At 58.7% G+C, this 16094-nt stretch overlaps 3 protein-coding genes across 3 annotated transcripts, besides 4 other annotated features; all 3 read left to right on the top strand.

The window, feature by feature from the left end:
* Positions 1 to 1872: 1872 nt before the first annotated feature.
* Positions 1873 to 4008, top strand: LPMP_141280 (protein kinase, putative; the record flags this gene model as incomplete). The annotated part of the gene is made up of 1 exon (XM_010699057.1): positions 1873 to 4008. One exon carries the CDS (start codon positions 1873 to 1875, stop codon positions 4006 to 4008), a length of 2136 nt encoding a protein of 711 aa, XP_010697359.1.
* A 1182-nt stretch (positions 4009 to 5190) lies between these two features.
* Positions 5191 to 5687: a repeat region.
* A 365-nt stretch (positions 5688 to 6052) lies between these two features.
* Positions 6053 to 6477: a repeat region.
* Positions 6478 to 9203: 2726 nt separating this feature from the next.
* Positions 9204 to 9705: a repeat region.
* Positions 9706 to 10742: 1037 nt separating this feature from the next.
* On the top strand, positions 10743 to 11834 carry LPMP_141290 (hypothetical protein; the record flags this gene model as incomplete). The annotated part of the gene is made up of 1 exon (XM_010699058.1): positions 10743 to 11834. One exon carries the CDS (start codon positions 10743 to 10745, stop codon positions 11832 to 11834), a length of 1092 nt encoding a protein of 363 aa, XP_010697360.1.
* Positions 11835 to 12356: 522 nt separating this feature from the next.
* Positions 12357 to 12844: a repeat region.
* A 643-nt stretch (positions 12845 to 13487) lies between these two features.
* On the top strand, positions 13488 to 14885 carry SHMT-S (serine hydroxymethyltransferase (SHMT-S); the record flags this gene model as incomplete). Its single annotated transcript, XM_010699059.1, has 1 exon — positions 13488 to 14885. One exon carries the CDS (start codon positions 13488 to 13490, stop codon positions 14883 to 14885), a length of 1398 nt encoding a protein of 465 aa, XP_010697361.1.
* Positions 14886 to 16094: the final 1209 nt, after the last annotated feature.

Genomic DNA, 16094 nt, shown 5'->3' on the forward strand with positions numbered 1-16094 from the left:
CCACAGCAAAACAGAAGCTTGTTCTCGGGAGCGGCGTAGCGCCTCTCATCTCTTCTCCAATACCCATACCTACGTGGCCACAGACGACATGCACACACGCACGCACACACACACACCCACACTTTCGACCTCGCGACCAGGAGCGGGACATGCGCCTCACCATTCCCGACGTCCTGTTTTTTTTTGACTATATTTTCAGTCTCTTGCATGTTCACGCTGTGTTGTCTTCGTCTACGACGAGGCTACGGCTCACATTGGACTGCCTGAATGCGCACACCCACGCTGACGGACGCACTTGTCCACCCCATTTTGCCGAGTGCGTGTGCGGGTCTGTTGGAGGTTCGCCTGCCATCACAGTGTAGCACCTTTTTTCTTTTTTTTTTTGTTTCACCTTTGAGCAAAGTGTCGTCTTGTCTTGCGGCTCCGCTTGGGGGTCGAGGGTGTTGGTGCACGCGAGGATATTCGTCTTGATCTTTTTTGTTTTGTGCGTTTCCCCTCGTCGTGCATCTGCGCCTTTTCTCTCGCTGGGCTTCTTGCACTGTGGCGCAGTGTGGCAAGTCTGGCTGCCATCCTTTCTGTTCTCTCGTATGTGTGTGTGCTTGTGTGCTGGGTAGAAGTGTGTTGCCGGGTTTCGCTATACGTGCTGTCTCTCGCACGCCGTCGTCGCAGTCACCTCCTTCCCTTCATCTCTTGACACACGCCCGTGCGCCTACCATGTCAGCACCATATTCCTCCCCCAGTCGCTCTTCGTCGCCGTCGGTGGCAAAGAAGCGAGTGATTGCGTCCCCGCGCACCGCACATGACCTCACAAGGCGGCTGGGCAGTGACGGCCTGCAGAGTAGTTACTCTGGCATGGTGTCCCCGCTGACAGAGCTGCTTGCTTGTTCCCCCTCACATCTGCAGCCGCTTTCCACAGATATCAGTTTCTCACCAATTAGCTGTGTTGGCCGAGGCAGCGGCGGTGCTGGTCCGCTGCTGCAGTCGGGACGCGAACAGGTGAGGGTGCCGGTGGCCCCTGACAGCACGTCCGCAGCCTCGTCACAACACACGCACCAGAGTAGTAGCCTAGGGCGTAGCTCGCCGCCTAAAGTACCGCTTCGGCGAGACGGGGGATCTCTGAGAATTGATGGCATCATCGACTCCCAGGCGCCGTCCTCTGAGGAGAGGAGCGCATTCTTGACGGTGCCGTACACCAACGCCGGAAAAGGTGCCCCCCTTCCCAAGCGAAGCATCCCGGCTCTCTCCGGAGCGGTGCGGACTCCTTCATCCTCTTCGCGGGCGTCACAGCGCACATCCTTGCCCGCCAACTTTCACAACTACGGAACACGCGACAATGGTGTGCTGGCACAGCAAACCTGCATGGATTTGCCGACGAACGCAGTCATGGGAGATGTACCACCGGCCGAGTACGACGCCTCACGCGTCGGGTGTACCTTGTACGAGAGTAGAGGGGGCGCGACAGGTGGCGCTGGCAGTCCTGGGAGCGGTTATGCCGGTAATGGTGCCAGCTCCCCTTCTCCTGCCAGCACCACTGGGACGGTGAGTCGCACTCTGGAGACGTATGGCCTACCTAATGCACTTTTAGTCGCTGGGGGCTCCTCTAGCGGTCCAACACCGCACTCATTCTCCACGACGGTGGTGAGTCCACGAGGCTGCTCGACCTTCTCTGCATCGATCCTGACAACAAGCTCGCAGATGATGACCGGAAGCGAGAATGCCGGCACAAGCGACTCCACCGGGCTTAGCGCCAATAGTAATGCGGCATACGCTTTCACTCCTAGTAACCGTTTGCAAGACGGCGCTGGCAGGCAGTCCCGGACGCCACGGCTGGCGAGCCATCTGTTCCATGAGGATGCTCTGCTTCCAGATATTATGTTGCCACCTGCGAGCTTGCAGAGCCCGGCGGTGGTGAACAGCAAGAGTCGCTGTGGTTGCAGTGGCGGCAAAGGTCGCCTGAGTGCCACCGCGCTGGACCAGTCGCAAACGCCGCGGTGCTCTGCAGAAGGGCAGACGAGCTTCTCTGCGGACAGCACTGTATTCGCTACTGTCTCCTTGTCCGCCGACGCGTCGCGACCGACGGCGGTGAACTGTGTAAAGGGTGAGCTCATTGGCAAAGGCAGCTACGGCGCTGTGTACCGCGGTATGCAGCGCAGCAACAACAGGATCATAGCAATGAAGGAGATTCGGCTCCCTAGCGCGGTAGAGCAGCAGCTGCGGCAGTCCGAAAAGCTAACGGTGACGGCAGCGTGTCCTGCAGAGTCGCCGTCGTCTCCGGTGCTGCCAGCGTCCAATTCACTCAAGGGAGAGAGTGCGCTAGCCAAGGAGGTGGAGGCTATCAAGCGCGAGCTGACGCTGCTCAAGCACATGAGCCACCCCAACATTGTCCGCTACCTGAACGACGAGGTGGTCGACGGAACGCTGCGCATATACATGGACTACGTCTCCGGCGGGAGCGTCACGGCAGCGCTCAAGTCGTATGGCAGCTTTGAGGAGCAACAGGCGGCTGCGCTGTGTTTTCAGCTACTGCAGGGGCTCGCCTATATGCACCGCCGCGGCATCATTCACCGGGACTTGAAGGGGGACAACTTGCTTCTAGAAACGTCTAGTCAGCTCAAAATTGCGGATCTGGGCACTGCCAAGAGCATCATCTCGTCGGCGACCATGACGGCAAAGATTGTCGGAACGGCTTACTTCATGGCGCCGGAGGTGTTGCAGCCGAAGGGCGCTGCGGTGGGGACGGCGGCGGATATATGGTCCGTTGCCTGCTGCGTGATTGAGATGCTCACAGGCAAGCCGCCGCTCTCTGACTTGCCGAATCAGTTCACGGTGATGATGACGATCGGTGGCTCGGCCACGGTGCCGCTTGACAAGTACATTCCGGCTGACAACAAGTGGTCCTGCGAGGTGCTGGACTTCATCTCACAGTGCCTGCGCGCAAACCCGGCAGACAGGCCTACCGCAGTCGACCTACTGCAGCACAGCTGGTTTGCGAAGCGGCTGAACATAACGCACGCTCCATCGGTTGTGTCAACGCCGGCGACGCTGGCCTCCTACCTGACCCCCACAGTCCCACCCATCGAGCGCTCCCTCCACTCAGCACCGCAGCGTCACGTGGTGTCTCCAATATGTTCGCCTGACTTGTGTGCGGCACTCACACCGGGCTGCGCCGGGCCACAGTTTAGCGCAGGCCACCCAGGAAGTCGCACTAGCAGCCGCGCCAGCAGGGAACGCAAAGGGAGACGAGAAAAGCGCATCTCGTTGCGGCGCCCCACACGCTACTCGACCAGCGGCGCGACGAGCGCGACCTCGCAGCACTCGCAGGAGAGCTCCCAGGTAAGCACACCACAAAACAGCAGCAGCACTCGTACACGCGACGACTCAGTGCAAAGCAGTTCCTTAACGCGGGCACACAGCCATCCGGGGAGGCAGCACGACTCCAACCCAAAGCGCAGGATTCATTTGCAAAGTTTGGGTCACGGACTTGTTAAGGAGGACTCTCGGCAAAGCTCAAGTGACGAGTACACGATGCAGCACCGCACGTGCGCTTCCGGTCGTGGCGGCGGTGAGAGTGGCGGGGATAATAAAGGCAAAAGTGCGTTTCTCCCTGCCATCACCCTTAACAGCAGCGTGGCACTGTCACCGTGTGGCTACTCCTTGGATACGTTGCGTGGCAGTCGATCGCTGAAGAACAGTGGAAGCTCGCGAGAGCCGGCCAAAGTGTGCTTGTACCCCCCAGGTACGGAGAGCATGAGTCGCGACTTGATGAACCTCGGCCAATGCCTAAGTGACAACCAGCAGTCCTTTTCCCGCGACTTTGGCGACTCATCTGTGCAGTACGGCAGCGTCCCCAAAGGTAGTGTAGAGAGCGGGCTGAACACGCGTTGTGCGGATGGCGACAGCATAATCGGCGACCTGGAAGGCACGGGCCAGCGCACGTTGCTTACCAGCATGTCATCACGCCTCTCGAACTCGTGCAAAAACACTCGCGGCAGCGATAAGGCGAGTTAGCGCGTCAGTCTTTCTGGAGCCTGTGTAGGTGTTTGGATAACGTTGTGACCGTTCTTGCCCACTTATACTGCTCGCCAGGCGTCCACATCTGTTTCCTTTGTTATTGTATATTTGAATATCGCGGTGAGAGACGTGCCACGGGCCGTGGATGCAGGCGTTCGCCCATCGCCTTCTGCCCTACTCTCTCCCCCCCTGCCTTTCAGCTCCGCTGTCTTTCGCTTCCCCAGCCGGTCAGCACATTTTTGGTGGCAGTCTGTCAACGACTTGGTTTCTTCTCGCTTTTCTCCTCTTGAAGCGCTCATTCGCGTCTTGTTTGTGCTCAGTCCGTCCCTGCCCCCCCCCTTCCCCCAGGCGGTCAGAGCGAACAAGGGGCACCAGTGTATTGGTCGCAAGCGCTCCGTTGCATACTTGGATCCACACCCTCGCAATGCTCTTCGTTTGCTTGTTTTTCGTGTTTTCCTTCGTCCTACAGCCATTCGGACTCCGCGTTTGGGTCTGCTTGCTATTTTGGCCTGTTAACATCAATCCTGCTCATTCATCCCCTCGTTTTCGTCTCCGTCATGTGAGACAGGCAGATCGGAAGGACGGGGGGCGGAGGAGTCTTGTGAGCCCCGATCCGAGAGTAATCCAGGCAGCCCTTAAATACCACATTGAGTGAGGAAACTTGGGTGTAAGCGGCACGACCGCAGACGCTCTTTACATCCGTTCATCCGAACAAGCGCAGAACACAAGTGTCCAAGGTGATTCTCAACACATTCGCTCTTCTCCTCCATCTTCCCTCTCACACTGGTGAAGGGCACTCGGTATTTACAAGTACATGTGGGTGTACGTTCTAGCCCTGTTCTCCGTTGTGTGCCTCTCGTACATCGTGCTGTGCTCCTCCTCAAAACGTCCCTCTTGTCGGTGCCTCTGTATCCCACACCTGCAGCGAGAACATGAGGGCATCTTATACCGTTGAATGGGTGGGCGAGCTGCTCTCTATTTCGCTCCGTTTCTCTAGGCGTCTCTTGTATCGGTGTCTGTGCCCCTGTTGCTGCGATCTCGTCTCGTTCTTCCTCACGCGTGCACTCGCTCGCTCTCTGCTGCGGCCACCTTTCCGCGTGTGTGTGTGTGTGTGCGTGTGCACGAGCTGTATCATCATCTTGTGTTTCTTTGTTTTGTCCGTTGTGCCCTCCACTAATAGCGCAGGGTGGACACCTCCGCGCGAGGGAGCTGAACCCCCTGGTGCCCACACTCTGCGTGTGTGTGTGTGTGGGGAAGCCAGGCACCCCCCTCTCCCTGCCAGTGCCGGGCCGCTTCTGGTGGTGACAGGGTCGAGTGCCTCCGGCGTAGCGAGGTCCGAGCGATGCGTCGCTGCGGATGCCGGCGGTGAGGCCCTGGGTGGCGCGGCGTCGGAGCGGCCTGCGGGCTCGAATGCGTTTGCACCGCGCACGCGATGGGCCAGGCGCCAGCGTGACCCGAGCCTGTCTCGTCCGACCCTCAGTGCCTACCGGTGTGGGGAGCCCTGAGCCCCCTCTCCTTCCCCCGAGGGGGACTGGGGCTGGGGCGGTGCTCGGATGGCTGCGCGGGTGGACTGCTCTCTCGCGTGCCTACGGCTGCTTCGCACGGTGCGATGGGCCAGCGAGGGGCCGGTGTAGGGTGGAGCTGAGCTTCCTGCTGTATGGCACGAGGCGGACACGGGGGAAGGAAACGGTCTTCTCTCTCCTTCTCTCAATCTCGCTTTCCTCATTTTCGTGAAGTGTCTTTTTGTGCGTCTCTTCGCTGTATGACTGTGGCTTCCGTCTCTCTCTCTCTCCCTCTGTCGGTATGTCCGTGTGTGTCCGTGGTAGGCTCTCGTTTGTTTATCCCGTCCTGCGTTTCTTTGCTCTTCTGCGCTTCAGCTGACGGTTTGCTGGAACAAACGGCAGAGGGAAAGGGACACACCGCGGCGGTTGGCCTCTTCTTTTTGCTTCTTCGCATGCGCGTGCCCCTTGCGCATGTTTGCCTTCCCTTCTCATCTCACTTTCCTCTTCCCCTCTACCGGGAAGCCGTGATTTATACTGACCACCTCACCGTGCGTGGTATCTCAGGGCCCAGTGCCCTACTCGCTCTGGGGAAGCCACTCAGCCTGCAGCAGCCCGTCCTGGGGTATTCGGCTGTGCGAGCTGTTGGTGCTGGCGGACAGGCCTGGGCTGGCGCTGTGCCGAGGAGACGGGCGGTCGTGAGGGTGTTTGTGCTCGCTCACTACGAGCCGTGTCGACCGTTCAGCGCATATGCGCATGCGTCTACTGTTTTTACTCGCTAGCTGCCTTGGGCGTCGTGCTGGACCTGGCCTGCGCTGTATGCCGAGTGAGATCGCCGTGGGGCTGAACGGCGCCAAGCGGTGCTAGCTGGCCCGGCTCCTTGACGTAGCCGCCGTGCGACAGAGCTGCGTAGGTGCGCTGTGGTTGTGTAGGCGTCGGCTTTGGCGGCTTGTGCGTGGTGGAATAGTGGGCACGGCGAGAGAATGATAAGGACCCTCTACAGTGGCGGGGTCACAGCCGTGTCGTTTTCGCGCTCAAATCGCAGGGGTGTGTGCGTGTCTCTCTTTACTCGTGTGTTGTTGTTGTTGTAGACCCACTGTGGAGGCAAAATGGAACACGTTGTCTTTATTATTCTTCTCTGTCATTTCCTCCCCCTCCCCCCCCCCACACGCACACACAAGCAAGCACACCGTTTTTCTATGTTGTAGTCACGTACTTCAGCTTGTGCTATATACTTTTTCCCTCGTTACACCACCGCTTCATGGTCCTTCTCGCCCCGTCTCTCTGTACTCCTGCCCCAAGGGATGACTGCTCTCTGTTGGCTCTCCAGGTCAGAGGCCGTTGTTTGCAGCCATAGTTTTGCCCGCTGTGGCGGGATGGGAAGGGCTATGACTTGGTTGCAGGAGCGATCAGGAGCAAAGGCAGCACTTTTCCTTTCGTTTTCCTTCCTCCCTTTTTGCTTGCTTCTGCTAGTGAAGTTGTGCTGTGATGTCCCAGTCGGTAACGTATCACGCCCACACGCACCCCTTCCACACATTGAGCGATGGGGAAAACAGCAAGTGACTCGAATTTTATTCGCATTTTTTAATGGTAGTCGTACACCGACACACTGGCGCGCAGTTGCACAGGAGAGAGCGCGCGCGCACACACACAAAAAGCAACATCAGGGCCCACAAGAGATGCACGTACCCATGCTGTGTACATCCGTTCCCTGGTTGGTGCCGACTTCGTCTCCGTAAGCAAACATGCGCACAATCACTTTGTCACCATCCCCATTGTCAACACCGCACCACATCCGTCGTTTTATGTCTAAGGCGAGCGGTGCACTCGAATGTGTTTGCCTATGAGTTTGTCTCTCTCTCTCTCTGTGCTGGAGCCTGAAGAACAACGAAAGACCGTGCCAGTGCGCTGCTGGTGTGTCGCTTTTTTTTTTTAAACATTTTCTCCGTCCTCTTGGCTATGCGCTCTCTTTGTCATTTCTCCTGTCCCCACTGTTTCTCGCCTTCTTAGAATATTTGCGAGCTGCGCTTGTTTGCTTGTGCTCCTCTCTTCGACGTTCTTCTTTATCCCCTCCCTCCCTGCTGCTGCTGCGTCTGTTCTCTTTTCCTTCGTACATTTTAGCTCTCCTCATGCATTTTTTTTCTCTTTCTCTCTCTTTTGTTTCTCCCGTTTGTGCGCGTTCTTTTGTGTGTTTGTTCAGAGTGTGCTTGTGCTTGGCGAGATGGAAAAGGATGTCTCTCCTCCCTTCGCCCCCCCCCTCTGCGTGCGAGTTCTCTTTACTTGCTGTTGGTGCTTTCTTAATTGGTTGTCCCTTTCGTTCTTTACGCCTTTCTGCAACCCCATCGAATTGGTTTCGCGTGTGCCTCCGCGATTTGTGGTGGCCTCTCTCCCCCCTCTGCGTTTGTGCGTTGCTCGGCTAGCATATGCCCAGCTGTTCGTGTTCATCCAAAAGGGGCTTCAAGCCTTTTGTGTTCTTCATTTTTTCCCCTGGCTTAGCTACTTGTGTGCTCATGTTTTCGCTTCCTGTGCTCACTCCTCGCTCTCGTGCTCCTTGCCACCCATGTGCGTAGTCGTGGACATCCACATCAGCACGACACGTACGAGATGGCGGGGTGAAGCCGAGAAAGAGGGAGATCGGTAGTGCGCCTTTCGCCTCCCCCTTCCTCCTTTCCCCACGCTAATCCGCACCACAGGTCTCCGCGCAAATATGCAACACGCTGCACCGCATTCGTGCGCACGTGTGCAGCTGTATTCACCGTCTCATTCATAATTGTCGCCGTCGCATGATAGGGTGAATACGGCACATGGAAAGGGGGAGGCAGTTTGACTCATGTCGGCGACTCCCCTCTGGGGATGGGTCCAGTCCTTACGGAGGGTGCAAGAGGGGTGTAGGTAATCATGAAGGGCGACAAGAGGCAATACATAGCGACACAAGTTAAGCGAAGAGGGGAGCTGTATATCCCAGTGGCAGGGGGGATAGGAGCGGGGGGCAACACGGAAGGAGGAGGGGAGGGGGGTGAATGAGTGTGTGTGTGTGTGTGTGTGTGTGTGAAGCGATGAGGACGACGCCCTACACATCACCTCGACCCTTATCCCCATCCTCTACGGTCAAGTGCTCTCTCGCTTTGTACTTGAGGTAGGTGGTTTCTGCTGGATTGGTCGTGCGCAGCGCTTAGCTGTTGCCTTTCTTCTCTATTCCCAGATACAACACGACCAAGGATGGCGAAGAAACTCTCCCCTCTATCCACACGCAAGCGTACGCCCGCCGACTGTTCGCCAATACGACGCCTCAAACCGAGTGAGTCCAAGCAAGAAGAGAAGCATCTGCAATGCACGGCGTGCGGACGGCTTGCGAGGCAACGGCCGGACTCACAATGGATGAGGAAGATTGCCGAAGCGGAAAAAAAAGCACGAAGGGGGAGGAGTCATCTCTGGCATGGTCACCGTACCACCGAGCGGGGCGGGTAGACGGCAGACACGGCGGCAGCAGCGGGGGAGTTGTCGCTTCTCTCTTTTTATTTTTGTGGTTGACTTCTTCTTTGCAGAGGCGCGCCTGTGCACGTCCGCCATAGACGGCCGCTCGCACCCCGCGTCACTTTGCGACTTTGTCCGTTATCCTCCTTGTTCTTGTCGCGTCACCGTTGACGCAGGCGCTTTCTCCCTGCGTCTTCTGCTTCTCGTCATCCTCATGACGCGCGAAGCGGACACCTCCGCACGTGGAAGCTGAACCCCTGGTGCCCACACTCTGCGCGCGTGTGTGTGTGGAGAGGGGGAAGCCAGGCGCCCCCCTCTCCCTGCCAGTGCCGGGCCGCTTCTGGTGGTGACAGGGTCGAGTGCCTCCGGCGTAGCGAGGTCCGAGCGATGCGTCGCTGCGGATGCCGGCGGTGAGGCCCTGGGTGGCGCGGCGTCGGAGCGGCCTGCGGGCTCGAATGCGTTTGTACCGCGCACGCGATGGGCCAGGCGCCAGCGTGACCCGAGCCTGTCTCGTCCGACCCTCAGTGCCTACCGGTGTGGGGAGCCCTGAGCCCCCTCTCCTTCCCCCGAGGGGGACTGGGGCTGGGGCGGTGCTCGGATGGCTGCGCGGGTGGACTGCTCTCTCGCGTGCCTACGGCTGCTTCGCACGGTGCGATGGGCCAGCGAGGGGCCGGTGTAGGGTGGAGCTGAGCTTCCTGCTGTATGGCACGAGGCAGACACGTTGAACTGTATTCCACATTTCTTCCTTTTTTTGTTTCGTTTGTGCCCTCCTCCGCTACTCCATCCGCTCTGGATTCGACTGGAACGCAACGCGTTGTGTTTTGCCTTGCGTTGGTGCGGCCCGTGTTGTTGATGCCACTGCGCGTGTTTCTTTGCACTTTTTTTGTCGAGCTGACGGCGGCGGGTAGTCGTAGTGCTGTTGATGGGCGGTGTGTCGGTTCCCCTCTTTCCGTTCTTCACCCCCCCCTCACCCCCGCACGTGTTTTTCCTGTTATGTTGCTGTTGTTTGGTCTCTGGTTAACGTATGTATGGCGCCTCTCTCTCCTCCTCTTGTGTTGTATCCTCACCACCGTCTGGGCGAGTCGCTCTCTCTTCTTCCCCCCGCCCCTACTTTTTCTCTCTCTCATTGGAATGTTGCACTTACGATGTTTTGTTCTTTGAGGAAGGGCTGTTCGTGGTCATCTCCTTAGCCGCCGCTGCCGTGCGCTGCCATCATCATCGCTGCCGCTGCCGCTAATGTGTGCGAAGAAGAACGAAAGCGCCACAAGAACGAAGCGAACGACGAGGGGGAAAAAAGGAACGCACGTCTTCGCTCGGTGTGCAAAGGTGCCCACCGACTGGGGCGGGGCTACAGGGCTGTCCTGCAGGTCGTCCTTTGCTTTTCGAGTTTGTGCCGACGGACCTGTAGTCCATGTCAGTGCCAGAGGAAGAGCAGAGCGGGGTGTTCAGCCGTGGACAGAAGAGCGAGGAATGTAGCTCCCTCTCTCGGCCTCGTTTTATCTGCCGCATGGGTGACATCAGTGCTTGTCGCTGTTTTTCCTCCTCCCTCTCAACCTCAGCCCCCCCCTTTTCCCCGCTGCTGGATCAACTGCTCTGTCTTGCTGCCTTTTCACTTTTCCGTTGCTCTGCGTTCCTGCCGCACACCTGTCCGCTTAAACGAAGTCTTAATAGCTCTACCAGCACATCACCCGGACCCCCAACACTCTTTTACTCACCCCCCACCTGTGTGCACACCGTTTACCCCCTCTTCGTGGTTTAATGTACAACCCGGCGCTACCCAACCACTACCGCGATGTCGTCTTTACCGAGTATGTCCGTCGGCGCAAGCGCGAGGACGAGGCCGTGGCGGAGCAGCAGCGGGAGCCGAACGCTCTCGCCTCGGCGCTCTCTGCGTCGTCGCTCGCTTCCCAGTCCTTGGCAGCGGTGAGTGCTCCCCTATTGGGCCTATCGGCCGAGGAGCTTCACCAGCACCGCATCAAGGAAAGTGCTGCGCTCGGCATCCAGCGGGCGGTCATGATGGAGAAAGAGGCCCTCGAGGTGGAGCACAAGACACGCAAGCTCGAGGGCAGCGATGCCCGATCTCGCATCAGTAGTCGCCTCGACAAGCTCAAAGCACTGGCGGCGAAGTCCAAAGCGGTCACAGGTACTTCAGCCTCTGTCGGTGCATGCGGCACTGACTTGCAACCAGACTACCCGTTATCGCCAAAGCCGTCTCAGGGGACAGCGTCGCCGTCGCTCGCTACCGAGGCCGTACCGTCCTCACCGCTCGTGTTTCAGCCCTCGTCTCTTGCAGCGGGTGGCTATGTCATGACCGCTGCCGACCCATCCCTCCCGGGGATGCTGCTGCGCACCGCTAAACGGCCTTCCGTCCACGGAAAGCCAAGCTCCACGCTACTACTGCGATTCCTTCACGATAGCCCCGTTCAGGGGTGGAGTGGGGCCGCCATCGCAGAGGCGTCTGCCTCGCCCTCGGCAGAGTCGCCTCTGTGCGCGCCGGTGCTGGCGCAAGTACAGCAGTTGTGCCGCCGGTTTGGGTTTCTGCGCAGCATGGCTGCGCGTGTCTATGCCGAGGATGCCGTCACCACATCACTCACACGCGCACGTTCACAAACCGGCGAGGAGACCCCAGTGCCATCTGCTGAGGAGACGCGTCGGGAGCAGCTGCGGGTGTGGGTGCGCTTCGACAGCGTCACGGAGGCCTTCAAGGCGGCGGAGAGTCTGACAAAGGAGGTGTCACCTGGCGCACCCGCTGGGCGGCCTGTGTTCTCGGTGTACTTCTACCCTACTGGGCTCTACGACTCAGGCGCGCTGGAGCTGCGTGAGGAGGACCTGCTGCCCCCTACTGCGTGATGCGAAAGAGAATGGCAGAGGCAGAGGGGTGTGCTGTGGAGGGCGAGCGGAGGGAGGGGAGGGGAGGGGAAGGGAGGCCTCTGTCACTGCCGTTTTTTTTTCTCTCCAGCTTCCTCTGCTATTCGAACCTCTGGAGTGTTACGACGTACGTGGCTCTTGCTCCTACTCTCGTATTCCATGATTTTCCTCCTGCCACATTGCTTCATGTTTTGCAGAGAGACGCACAGACTCTCTCTTAGGCCATCAGTTTACAAACCCGAGTCTGCCTCTCCACGGGCTGCCACTCCACACAAGCCAGCGGCAGGGGTGTAGCAAAGCGTATGCCCTATTTGGTACCTGGACTGCTATGCGCTGCTTTCCACCATTCATATCGCCTTCTTTTCGGTATAACGGCTGAGCTCGGGATTTTCCACACTCACCGTAGAAACTTCGACCGCTGCCAACTTCTCATCTTTGTGGCCCATGTGCGTGTGCTTCGCTGTAAACACTTTCGTCGCCCTTGCGACCTAATCGCCTCATGACGCGCGAAGCGGACACCTCCGCACGTGGGAGCTGAACCCCTGGTGCCCACACTCTGCGTGTGTGTGTGGAGGGAGGGAAGCCAGGCACCCCCCTCTCCCTGCCAGTGCCGGGCCGCTTCTGGTGGTGACAGGGTCGAGTGCCTCCGGCGTAGCGAGGTCCGAGCGATGCGTCGCTGCGGATGCCGGCGGTGAGGCCCTGGGTGGCGCGGCGTCGGAGCGGCCTGCCGGCTCGAATGCGTTTGCACCGCGCCCGCGATGGGCCAGGCGCCAGCGTGACCCGAGCCTGTCTCGTCCGACCCTCAGTGCCTACCGGTGTGGGGAGCCCTGAGCCCCCTCTCCTTCCCCCGAGGGGGACTGGGGCTGGGGCGGTGCTCGGATGGCTGCGCGGGTGGACTGCTCTCTCGCGTGCCTACGGCTGCTTCGCACGGTGCGATGGGCCAGCGAGGGGCCGGTGTAGGGTGGAGCTGAGCTTCCTGTTGTATGGCAGGAGGCGGTCACGTATTGGAGTGAGACAACGACGACAAAGAAGTGCGCTGTGAGCGCTGGACTGAGTATTTGCGGGCCTCCCACCCGGTGTGGCAGAGGTGTGTGTGTAAAGCGGCACTCCTCCCATTGGGCTCACCTCCTCGTTCTCTTTCACTGTGGCCGTCTGCAAGTTCGCCACGGTTCATCTCCACTTTTTCTTTGCGGCGAGGCGGATGGCGGGGCACACGTACACGCGCACACGTACGTGTACGTTTGTGTGTGCATCTACGCATATACATACAGTTCCATCCATGTACGGAGACTGGCGGCTCTCTTGATGGAGTTCTACTAGCATCGAAGTCTACTAAAGCTGTGCTTCATCTTCGTCTCCTCTCGCATACTCGCCGAGAAGTGAGAGAGTTACAGGGTATCAGACACGCGCCAGCACACACGAGTCTTTTGCGCTTTTACTCTTCTTGCTCTCTGCCTTTCTCCTTGTCGCGTTGTATACACACCACCTCGCCCTCGGCGTTGTTTGTGTCTTGAGTGTGAGTCGGGGGCCGCGATTCCTTTATTTTTCTCTCTTCGTCAGGCCCCTCTATGAGGCTCTTCACTCGACGACCTCGACTGCACTCCTCATTTCCCCCTTTCCCTACACCTCTCCGAAATGGCGTCGCTCCTCCCCACCCTGGCTGAGCAGGACCCGGAGCTGGCGAACATGATCGAGCTTGAGATGAGTCGCCAGTTCCGCGGGTTGGAGATGATCGCCTCGGAGAACTTGACGTCCAAGGCGGTCCTGGAGTGCCTCGGTTCTGCCCTGACGAACAAGTACGCCGAGGGAGAGCCCGGCAACAGGTACTACGGCGGTACCGTGTACGTCGACATGGTCGAGAACCTTGCCAAGAAGCGTGCCTTGGCGGCTTTTGGCCTCGACCCCGAGGTGTGGGGGGTTAATGTGCAGCCCTACAGCGGGTCACCGGCAAACTTCGCTGCCTACACTGCCTTGCTAGAGCCTCACAGCCGCATCATGGGCCTTGACCTGCCCAGCGGCGGCCACCTCACACACGGCTTCTACACACCGAAGAAGAAGGTAAGCGCAACGTCAATCTACTTCGAGTCTTTCCCCTACCGGGTCAAGGAGGACGGCCTGATCGACTACGACACCCTCGAGTCCGTCGCGCTGGTGTTTCGACCCCAGATGATTATCGCCGGCGCCTCGGCTTACGCGCGTGACTTTGACTACGAGCGGTTCCGTCACATATGTGATGAGGTGGGCAGTCTTCTGTTGATGGACATGGCCCACACGGCTGGCCTGATTGCCGGTGGCGCGCTCAAGTCCCCGTTTCCATACGCAGATGTGGTGACGACCACCACTCACAAGTCCCTGCGCGGGCCGCGTGCTGGCATGATTTTCTACCGCAAAAAGGACTTCCAGGGCAAGCCGACCGACTACGAGAACCGCATCAACCAGGCTGTCTTCCCTGGATGCCAGGGCGGGCCGCACGAGCATCAAATCGCCGCTATCGCCACGCAGATGCGGGAAGTGTGCACCCCGGAGTGGAAGGTGTACGCCAAGCAAGTGCAGTCCAACGCCCACACGTTGGCAGACGCGCTGAGCGCCAAGGGTCACAAGTTCGTTTCTGGTGGCACCGACAACCACCTGCTGCTATGGAATGTGAGGGTCCACGGCTTGACAGGCAGCAAAATGGAGAAGCTGCTCGACGCCGTCTCCATTTCCGTCAACAAGAACACCATTCCTGGAGACAAGAGTGCCATGACGCCTGGTGGCATTCGTGTTGGCACGCTGTCGTTGACTTCTCGCGGGATGGTGGAGGCAGACATGCGGGTTATCGCGGAGTTTCTCGACCGCGCCATTGAGCTGGCCAAGCAAATCCAGACGGAGGTGGGCTCGGTCAAGTTGAATGACTTTGTCGAAGCCCTGCCAAAGTACTCCGGTGTGGCTGCCCTCCGCAGGGATGTGGAGGCGTTTGCGACGACCTTTTCGATCCCCACGTTTGACGTGGCGCGCATCAAATACTGGGGCGATCCTCCCAAGGAGTTGTAGCGTGGCCCCACCAAAAGGAGGACTTGCAGGGGGGCCTCATCCATAGATTCAGCTCAGTGCGGGCTCAGATCCAGACCGCACAGGCACTGCATGGCAAGGAAGCGAGGGGGTGGGTGGGTGGGCAGGTTTGAGTGGTGGGTGAGCATGAGAAGGAAAGCAGCGGGGGCTGCGTCCGCAGTGATGAATGCTGCTGCCCAAGCGTCATGTTCTTTTAGTCTGCCTTGAAGGGATGTATCGTCGCTTTAAGAGCTGTGCTGTCAGCAGGACGACATGGCGAGGTCGTGTCGCTGAGTGCGCTTGTAGCGCGAGCGTCAGCTTTGCAACCCCTCGGTAGCCCTGGATACCCCATCTCAGCACAGCAAATACAACCAGCGCTGCTGCACCCCACGAAGGGTTCTCGAACACTACGTCTCCCCAAACTTCATTAGCCGGCGCTTTGTTGTTGTTGTCTCCGTGCTGCGATTTGAAGTGGGTTTTCCTTTTTTTTTTCCTCGCTGTTGCTCAGAAGTCAAGTCGACTGTGAGTCGTGCCGGACGCACACGCACCCGCCCACGCAGCCAGAGTAAACCCATGTTTACCGAGCCCCAGTCAATGACTGAGGCAGACTTGGAGATCCGAAAAGGCATGCAATGCACGAGGAGGAGCGGAAAGGGTGAAGGTAAACAAAGAAGAGGAGGATGGGAGTCGTGCGTGCGTGTTATGGATTTTGTGTGGTAGTATGCGCACACCTCAGCCTGGCTCCCTTGTGCGCTGTGCCTGTGCATCCTATCGCTTCCCTCTCTCCCGTTGTCTTTCCCCTTTGCGCCTCGCTCTGTGTTGGCAAGCCCCGGCTTTTATTTTTCCTTGTCTTCTCTGTATATCGCCGGCATGTCTGGTCTGACTTTACTCTTATCGTAGTTGACCTCGCCTTCTTGTGCACCGCCATCCTGAGGCATGCGGCAGGGCCCTTGCCAGTACGCACTGGACTGAAGCATGGTGTGAGGGGGTATGGCAGAGCGTGGCTGACAGCAGGTTTGAGGGAGAAGTAGAGAGGAAGAGAGAGAACGTCACGCTTATAGATCAAGTGGGGAGGGCGAGGAGGGCAACCAGAGGCTTCTTCTCTTTCCCTCGCTCCTTTATTCTGGTCACCCCCCCTTCTCCTTAAACGACAAAGACGAAGACGAGCGCCACTGCCGCGATCAAAGTCTTTCGGATGTGCGCTTGCCTCGC

The sequence above is a fragment of the Leishmania panamensis genome, assembly GCF_000755165.1.
Source record: "Leishmania panamensis strain MHOM/PA/94/PSC-1 chromosome 14 sequence".
In the NCBI taxonomy this organism is placed as follows: domain Eukaryota; phylum Euglenozoa; class Kinetoplastea; order Trypanosomatida; family Trypanosomatidae; genus Leishmania; species Leishmania panamensis.